Raw genomic sequence first — 9,863 nt, forward strand, 5'->3', positions numbered from 1 at the left:
TAACTGGCAAATTGGAGGCAATTTCAGCGGAGATTCCTAGGCTTAAGTAAGTGCAAGAACAGAACTTTCACTTCCAGAGAAGTCTCATCTTTAACAGTCCTGAGAAATGACAGGACCAGATTGGAGAGTTTGGATTTCTGCTGTTGCAAGATGCTTTGAACTCTGTTTTATTAAACCAGCACTCACATGAAATGACTAAAAAAAAAACCACCCTAAGTCATTATGAAATAAAATGCTGAGGCAAAACAAGCTTTATCACTCCCTAATACTGCTTTCAATTTCTGCTGCACTTTAATTGGAATACATAAGTATTTTATTTCCTATGACAGCAACATTCATTAGTCTTCATTCTGGTTACACATGTTTAGCCCCCCAGGACAGCAGGCAGTGTAAGAGCATCAGCCACTGACAGACCACTAGTGGCATTCCAGGCAGGTCTGTGAATTCTGCCACACAAGACAATTCAGAACCAAAATACAAGGTACCAGGTGAGTAGAGGCTAAATGTATGACAAGGCTAAGATTAAAAATTTTATTTTTTATACAAAACAATAATAAATCCAAGCAGGTAATGAACTAAGTGTGTCTTCTCATTTTCCATCTTCTCTTCTCAATAAAGTCTTTCCACAGTTCAGTGTTAAACCACTCCATATTCTGCAAAAGCTATGACGTTTCCATCTTGTATCCATGTTTTTCTAATTCAGCTCTGTATAGAAGAGAGACAGATATATTGAAACGTACACAGTACTGTTAGATGTGTGGTTTTTTTAAAAAAATTAAATATACTACACAATATACAATCACTTTAAATAGCAATGTCATACTGCTTTTTTATTCATACCAATGACCTTAACCTTACTTATTCTGTAATTCTTGAACTCCATTTTTTTATCTTAAATCACTATAAATGACTTCTCAGTGAAAAATTCAAATATATTTTTAATCATAGTTATTGCCCTCTGACCCACCATATGGCACAAAGTAGCACCTATGCACCTGCAACATCTCCAAATTCATTAGAATAACCAAAATATTATCTTACACATATTCTCAAGAATCTTGTACATTATTCTCAAGACTTCCTTAAGCAAGCTCACTATTCTATTTGACTTAACTGCACGTGCTTCCAAAATAATTGAAAGATTTTTTTTTTTTTGCTTTCAGAATAGCACAGTCTGGAATTTTTATTCATGTCTTGGTGCAATACACCTTGCAGGGAACAATTCTGAGGGAAACGATTGCTTTGTTGTCCTTAGCTGTGGCCAGGACAACAAGTCAAGAACTACAACTGTTATCACTCCTGCCCTGCCACCACTCTGCTTCTCACCTGCCTCTGAACACACCAGTCAGGATGCATCCTGTTTTATCCAGTTTCATCCTAGCACATGTGTATCTAGACACAGAAGTACAACTATCTAAAAATATTTTGGGCTAGTTTGCACATTTAGTACTAGGACTTTAAAAGTGGAGGACTGCAGCATTTGCTTTCTAGAGATGGAAGAAACAGGCTACAACAAGGCAACACTGCAAACCACTATACCGTCACCAATACTGCAGGCTGCAACTAAGGCCAGTTACACAAAGTTTGTCTAGATCAACTACGTCTATCAAGAATTATACTATTTCTTGAAAGTCTGTTTCATTACATGTTTTCTAATATTACTATTTAACTGCCTTTGAACCATATATGAAATAACTATGCCAATAATTTTTTACACAGAAGACACAAAAATAATTGCTTTCCCTGGAGTACAAGGGAGATCGACCCAGGAACTGTTTAAGCAGGCTGTATTACAGACAGTTTGCTCTTCATGCATCATACTGAGGGATTAATTATAAAATCTGGCTTTGTTCTGAATGCTTGAAACAATTTAAGTTATAATTATGCGTCAGTAAAGGATTACTGAAACTGCAAGTGACAAAGAGGATTAAGCAACTGGTTTAGAGGTACACAAATTGCTATCACTTTTTTTAAAGCATGTAATTAACAATTACTTTGCTGTTGTTGCTCATAAACAGTATGTTCATCAGATAGGAAAGAACCTTAACGTTAATACAGATCACTAATCTCCAGAAAATTTGCCCATTTGGACAAAGAAGAGCAGTGCTGTTTTAAAATACAGACATAAAAACTGTAACATACTTTGCACACCACATAGCACAAAGGGATAATCTTGGACGTCTTGACATTAATCTTGGCAGTACAATTCAGAACTTTCACACACACACACACAGAAAAGTCATTAGAAAAGGATCCACTCATGTTAAATTGACACAGAGTCAACTATATCTCAACTTTCCGCGATTGCAAATTTGCAATGTTTGTGTAACAGAGCAAAAGTCTGTCACCACAATGTCCTAAGGCATTTTCAGTAGAATTATTAAAAGATGAAATGCTGATCAGTACTTCAGAATCTTGTAATCTCTAAGTCTGGTTCTAAAAGGCTTTCAATAGAAAAGCAAAAAGTAGAGCTTTCATTTATTTCCATTTCAGATATTTTTATTTTTTTAAAGTAAGGAGATTTCAAATCTTCAGATATTAACTAATCAGCTCCATTTAAAGTATTTTACCCATCTTCTAGAACAGAAAGTTGAAATAAAATTACCTTAACTGATTGGAGAAATCATCTTCTACGTTGTCATCATCCCAGTTGTCTTCCCAGACATGTGCATCTTCATCTTCATCTAAACCAGTCCAATCTAAAGACAGAAAAGCAGGTCTAAATATTGTATGCTGCACAGTTTTGGTACCATGTCTTACTGACTCATTAGCTCAGCCACAGGGAAAGGCAGACTTCTGGTAAATTTAACAGAGAAGTCTGGATCACATTCAAGTGTTTTTGAGTCAGATCTAAAACACATCTCAAAATTTCGGTAACTACAACAAAAATGAAACTTGGTGAAAAAAAGTATTACACACACATCATAGCTTGCAAGAGTAAACAGTCCTAAGAGATATTTTGCATACTTATGGATAAACTGTAGCATCATCCTTACAGATTTGTATTTAAACACCTTTTCCAGATTAAAAAAGCAAATATGTATCAGATGCTTTTGCCGACACACAGACACATTCTCTGTTCCCTCAAATCAGATGCAGTCAGTCTATGGACAAATTACAAAAAACTATCTGTTGATGCAGAAGCAAAGGCAAATTGAGACAAGTATCTGCAAACAGCACTTGATACCTGTAACCAGCTATTTCTGGGTTCCCAAGACAGCAAAAGCTGTCTTGCCCTTATAGGGAAACACTTTATGTCCATTTACAAACTTTATTTATATTTTTTATATAATAAAGTAATCTGACACATCATCCTTGACAAATTACTCATCACACACTCAATGCTTCATTATTAGAAAAAAAATAAAATCAAACAAAATAATTCAGAAAAATAACGAAAATTAAAGGCTCAGAATCACTATGAAAACATACGTTGGCTTACTTGATTTTTTTTTAGTTTCTCAGTTTATTCCTACTGAAAGACACACAGTTTTTCAAACGTTAAAAAAAGAAGCTCTCTAATTTTGACACTTGCAACTTTTTATTTCTCAACATCTATTACTGTATTTAAAGAGATAACACTGTTCTTCCCCTTTCATTCTAGAAGCCATCTGCTGCCCATGCACAGAAAGCTTTGAGGACCATGGCCTAAAGGAACATTAAACACCAATGGAGCTATGGGGGGAGCAGGGAAGAAAGTTAGTGGGGTAAAACATCAAAAACTAATTTCCTCTGAACAGCTAACTTTCTAAGAATGAAGCCTGGTCTTTGCATTTTCTCCTCCTTTTTCTAACACTGACAGGCAACAAAATTAATATTTGAGATTCACCAGGACAGGAAAATCCATTTGTCACTGATTAAAGACACACGTGTGGAAGGCATTACGATTAAATTTCCCTACTCAAATAAATTATATAATGGGAAAAGATGAAGGAGCATAGAAATTGCTGTGAGAGCAAAAGAAAAAAATGTTGTATATAAAAATGCATTATTTGGATTCAGTCGTATTGCTAGTTGCTCAAAGGGAAGGGCTTATCCTTTACAACCACCTGCAATAAGCTTTGCCCTTGCCAATTTATATTCCATTGATTTTTTTTTTCAAAAAAGAAACAACTTTACTGATTAACTGGATTTTGAAGAGAGAAAAATAAAAGCTCAAACAACTAAAAATTAACACAAAGTCAAACTTTTCTATCTACAAACATATAAGTAGCTCAGACAGAACTACAAACTTGGAAAAAAATCTCCCAGTAACTCATATCCAGCACAACAAACAGCAGCTTCAGTCACAGAAGATCAGCAGGGCAGACTGCAAAAAGATGCTCCAAATCACACTGAGTAAATAGGAGTCAGAAAGGTCCATCTCATCTTCCTTGCTGGGGTGGGGAGGAGAGTCAAAGTAAAGCCTACATTACATTCTCATCCCCGGAGGACAAGATTCTGCAGCATCTGTGTATTGAAACTATTACCCCAGAACTGTATAATACAGTTACTACTCCCTGCTACATTATATGCCTGTGACTAAACTAAAGCAAAAAAAGGCAGAGCATTAACTGGGATTGAAAGTATTAAGATCACTTAAGAGTCCACTATGATTAAGCATTACTAATATACAACAAAATTATAAACTTGTATAGCTGAACTCTTTAAAAATATATTTTTATATGCTGATCACTGATTTGTTTTATTTTGTACTTAGGAAACAAAAAACAATTTTTAGGATTTTAGGGTTCTTTATCCCCCGCTCTATCATTTTTATATTTCCCACTTTACATTTTTATATTCTGAAATGCACTGTACAAAAGATTCTTAAGTGACTCATTTACATGTATTTTCCTCTATTATAGTATACTTTATGTTATACTTCAAAGTATCCTATAAAAATTGGGCACGTCTGGTTTTGATACATAACTTGATTTCATAAATTGTTTAAGTAAATTTTTAGGTTGGAATAAACCCCAAAAGTCCGTGTTTTCATCCCGTAACATAGACTTGCATTATCTAATTTCCTTTGGATAAAAACTGGATAACAGAATACAAAGTTCTTCTATTGCTAGAAAGTGATGTTTTAATTTGAAAGAACAACAATGTGGAATAGGTTTCAGCCCAGTTATCACAATTCTTTCCTAAACACTGGAGATAACAGACAAAGTGGTCTGAACACTCAACATCTCAAAACTAGAACCTCACTTGAGGATTCAAATGGACCCTTTTAGACGTTCTTACTTTCTGCAAGAAAGAACATCTAGAAGCCAGATGATGGTCGCTTTTTAATAAGTCTCTATTCCATCCAGAAAGCCTGCACAGTACTGTGCTTCAGCATTACAGCTAGAGTCAAGCAAAACTAATTTCACCTTCTGTAACAGTAAGTCAGGGCTCTGCCCAATTCAAGTCCAGAATCTCCAGAGACTTCCCCTACTGTGAATATTTAATTTACATTAAATAAGATAAACCTTTTTTTTCTTTTTAGGAAACACTAAAGAAAAAGAAAATATGGTCTTTTAAGTTTATTTTAGCTAATATCCTGACTATGTAATGAACTTAAATCACTACATGCAAAACCATAAATTTTAGCTGAACTAAAGGGCTCAGAACACCTAAGGCTTGTAAGGCCACGGAAAAACCACACGCAATAAAGACATTAGAGAAAAAAAAATCCTGACATTGCATTCATCGTGATATATATCATTTCTCATAATCCACCACTTGATAAGGACATAAAAAGTAAACATGCCCTAATAGAGATGTTTCTAAGACTATCTCTGTGAAGGGACTCTGAGTTGTTTTATTGAATTTAACTTCCTTATTAAGTATATCTGAGCTTACGAAAAGCAAACCAGCATATACATATCTGTGCTTCAATAGGTAAAGAGACTAAGAGTAACTACAGAGCGCAGTACTTCATTTGCACTCATTTTTCCACCTTACGCTCAGTTCCCGGCCCTCGTCCCTCCTCTGCCTTGCGATTCTCATCTCCAGTGTCAAAAAGCAGTAAACTTCTCCCGCATTTGTTCCCAGCCCTCTCGCACAATGACACAGCACTTCCAGCGCGATGTGCCCAGCGCCGTGGCACCGCCACAGAGCCGGGCACGGGCACCGCGATCGATCGCGGCCTGCCGGCGCTGCAGCCCCGGCCCGGGCGGGGCTGGGCAGGGACCCGCGGGACACCGGGGAAGCTTCCGCGGGGCTCAGCCGGGCCCCGAGGAGCGGCCGCGGGGAGCCGCGGGCAGGGCCGGCGCACACGGCGCCCCAGTGCCGCCGCCGCTCCCGCCCGCCCCGGCCGGCCCAGGCCGCCGCGCTCCCGCCTGCAGGCCGCGGCCTGTCGCGTCCTGCCGTCCTGTCCTGTCCCGTGCCGCCCCCGCTCGGCACCTTCAGCCGGGAACTCCTCAAACTCGTCGTCCTCCTCCAGGAGCCCCAGGTCCACCGGCTGCTTCTTCTCCGACATGCTGGGCCCGCACCGCGCCCCGCCGCCCCGAGCCTGCTGCGATCCCGCGGCCGCCGCCGCGCCTGCGCCGCCGCCGGGCCCCGGCTCCGGCCCGCGCCTGCGCCCTGCGGAGCGCGGCTCTGCCGGCCCCGCCCGCCGCTCCGAGCCCGGCGCGGCCGAGCCGGCGCTGAGGCGGCCCCGCGGGAGCTGCTGCCGCTGCTCCGCTCTCTGCAGCGCTGTGGGACGAGCGAGCTCGTTCCCTGCAACGTCAGACCGAAGGGCACAGGCCGCTGCCGCTACTGAGCGCCTCTGTTCTCTACTTTCTTTAATTATCGGTTTGTATGCAGGCAGAACCTATCGAGTATCAGCCTTCAGTCCTTAATCTCCATGTTGAAGTTTTTTCCCTTCTGGATTTTAAATGTAGTGTTCCAAACCGCCAGGACAAGGTTTGGGTTGCACATTAGGAGGAGTTAATTCACAGAAGGAGTGATGAGACGTCGGAACGAGCTGCCTTCCGTGGAGGTGTTTAAGGAAAGCCTTACCGTGGCACTCAGTGCCGTGGTCTGGTTGACAAGGTGGTGTTTGGCCGTAGGTTGGACTCGATGATCCTAGAAGTCTTTTCCAACCTAATTGATTCTGTGATTCCGTGAAAACTTAAAACTAATTTGCTGTGTTCTAAATTCCTTGCCCATCACATCAGAGAAACAAGCAAGCAGCTTGAGAGTTTTATTAAGCTATTCACTAAGAGGCTGTTTCATGAAAAGTAGAAATGCTACAGGTTTTTATTATTCCAAAGTGTATTTATTTCACTTAAATCTAGATTCTGTTGATGATTTCAACAAAGGCAAAGTGCAGCACTTACTAGCCTGAACAAGTCTGCGTGGCAGCACCAGTGGCTTCTCTCCCAGCAATCACCTTATAACAATACTGCCAGTTTGGTGGAGGAGCTGGGATGTGTTCCCTTGCTCTGTGAGAACCTGATTCACAAGGCAATGACTTGCTCAGCTGGGTTATATATACTTTGTCCTAGATTTACAGTCAGGGAAACAACAAAACAGTGGTGTGGGAATTCATATATCATTGAGTTCCAACCCAGCATAAGCGTATTCTGGCATGCAGCCACAGGTAAGGCGAGGTGGGAAATGAGCCCTTCTGCCAGGTGAAAGGTCTGATCAAGCAGTCACGTTTTAGTTTTTTGTGACAGAAGGACTGACTGACAGTGATGACTGTGAAGTTATGAAAACTCTGGTTTAATAAATCAGTATATGAAATCTAGTAATTTAGCTAGGATTTTCAGCAAGCTATGCATTTTGGAATAATAGATATATTGCTCTAAGAGAGTACAAGATAAAGTCATAAACTGGATAGGGTGGATATCAAAAGCTTGTACTGATCCATGATCATTTATTTACTAAGGCTCATATTCAAACCCTCTAGTTTTTGCCTAACCTAGAACTTGACTGAAGTATGAAGTCTGGATTACACCTGGGAATAACAAGATACTCAGTTGCACCTAGATTATCCAAGAAAGAATGTAACTTGGGAACTCCTATGGACAAGTAGCTTCAGGTATCCCTGAAGCAGGAAGCAGCCTGAACTTGTTTCATAGACTTTTCCTACATATCTGCTGTAGAGAAAAGATGCAAGAGTCCTTTCCACCCCTTCTTCCTCTTCCCTCTGTGCCAAGCTGCCGGTTAGGAAATGCCCATGAAAAGAAGAATCTCTACTTCCCAAGAGAATATGGCCAGCCACTGTGCAGTGAGATAAGGAAAATCAAGGACTCCTGAAGCAGTGTCTTACTGATGTAGAGTCTGACCAGAATCAGTGTCAGATTTGAGGCCTCCTGTACATTTCCCACCTGTGGAGCTGAGTATTCCTGTATCACCAGTTAGCCAAACTTAATCTTCTGTTGCCACAAAAATCTGTAGTGTCAAATTCTCCTCCTTTTATTATAAATCTCAGATTTTTTGGTGGTTCTTTTAAATGTGTGGTTTCTGGAGTTCTGTCATTAAATAAGGAGCTTTGCTCTTGTTTCACCTATTTTATGTGTAAGATTGCTGTCAAATCATGATTTCAAAAATAAAAACTCTAAATCCATTGGTTTAAATCCAGTACCCCAGGTTTTGTAATCCTATAGTTTCCCTGGCTTGTCCAGCCTTTTTGGGAGATGAGTGCATGAATGCCGCCCTCACTGTAATTCCCCAAACCTTTTAAATCTTTGCTAGGAGGGTCTCCAAGGGCATAGATATCTGCCATGTTGTGTTTTTCTCATCAAGGTAAGCCCATCCTCTGTTGCCTGAAGGACATGATCTGTGAAGCATTCTCCAAACCAGCCTGCTACACCTTGCAGGAACAAATTCCCAGAGGGCAAAGCAACAAGGCTTACCTTCAGATTTCCAGTGTGTCCAAGCTGGATTTGACCTGGTGTGAATGCCGAGTGTCACAACCAACAGGGCATTTGCTGGTTGTTTGGGGATCAAACTCCTCCAAAGTGTAATCGGGTATTTTCACTCATGGTGGAGCAGATTTGACAAGTGGACAACTCAGTCTGCAAAGCAAATAGCTGGCTGAGCTCAGCTGACTGAGCAACTCAGTCTGCAATAGCCTACCAAGGAGAATGTCCTGGCAGGTGCTGGATGGGTATGACATACCATATCCCAGATGTATGTTCCTAACAGCCAGACTATACAGTAAGCAAATAGAAAGAACTTATTCTCCTGCAGGTTATAAAACACTGGTTTTAGTGCCAGTCTTGTGGCTGGGATTTCTTAGCAGAGGCACGGGATTAAATCATATTTCCATTAGGTTTCTTCCTGACCTTCTTATGTAGCTTCCAGTCTGTAGGCATTGTATATCCCACACTTCATTGCCTCCAGGAAGCATGTGAGAAACTCACATTTCTGCAGTGAGAAAAGATATCTTCAAATTCTACAAAGTATCACAGCATGTAAAAATGTGGTGATGCAATTTATAATACTCAAGTGTTTTGGGGGACCCCACCCCAAGGAATAATTTTTATTATTTAGGGAAAGTAGTATAAGGATTCAGCTGTCCAGAACAGATTTTCCAATGTGGAAAATTTGCAGGAGGATGTAAGCTCCAAGTATGATCAGAGTTTGATAGTTTCTGGATGGACCATTAAGAATAAGAGTTGCATTTCAGTATCTGCCCTATGCAGTCAGAGTGGGGAAAGGCCATGGATACCTCTAAAGAGCATACTGGCAGTGATTTTCATTTGATCCTTCTTCTGTGGCAGTCCCAAGACTGGCAGCAACCTTTACAAGCCTGTATTTCACATGGACACAGGACACAAGGATCAAGGATTACGTTTTGATCAAATTAGGGAAGGCACTCCCTGCATTCCCAAAATAATATAAGAGATCTGCTTTCTTGGAGCTGCAGCCCCTGCACAGCACATCAGCTACATGCTGAATAGGTT

At 40.5% G+C, this 9,863-nt stretch overlaps 1 protein-coding gene across 1 annotated transcript; it reads right to left on the reverse strand.

The window, feature by feature from the left end:
* Nucleotides 1–295: 295 nt before the first annotated feature.
* Nucleotides 296–6,535, reverse strand: SEM1 (SEM1 26S proteasome complex subunit). Its single transcript, XM_038129456.1, has 3 exons — nt 6,370–6,535; nt 2,606–2,699; nt 296–705 (listed from the first exon to the last, which is right to left on the reverse strand). The coding sequence occupies exons 1-3, from the start codon at nt 6,443–6,445 to the stop codon at nt 663–665; spliced, it is 213 nt and encodes a 70-aa protein (XP_037985384.1). The 5' UTR covers nt 6,446–6,535; the 3' UTR covers nt 296–662.
* Nucleotides 6,536–9,863: the final 3,328 nt, after the last annotated feature.

The sequence above is a fragment of the Motacilla alba genome, chromosome 2, assembly GCF_015832195.1.
Source record: "Motacilla alba alba isolate MOTALB_02 chromosome 2, Motacilla_alba_V1.0_pri, whole genome shotgun sequence".
Lineage (NCBI taxonomy): Eukaryota > Metazoa > Chordata > Aves > Passeriformes > Motacillidae > Motacilla > Motacilla alba.

Coding starts and splice junctions, on each gene's coding strand:
- SEM1 (XM_038129456.1), bottom strand. CDS start 6,445: ATGTCGGAGAAGAAGCAGCCGGTGGACCTGGGGCTCCTGGAGGAGGAC. Junction 2,700..6,369: donor TGAGGAGTTCCCGGCTGAAG/GTGCCGAGCGGG, acceptor TTCTGTCTTTAG/ATTGGACTGGTTTAGATGAA. Junction 706..2,605: donor GATTTCTCCAATCAGTTAAG/GTAATTTTATTT, acceptor TCTTCTATACAG/AGCTGAATTAGAAAAACATG.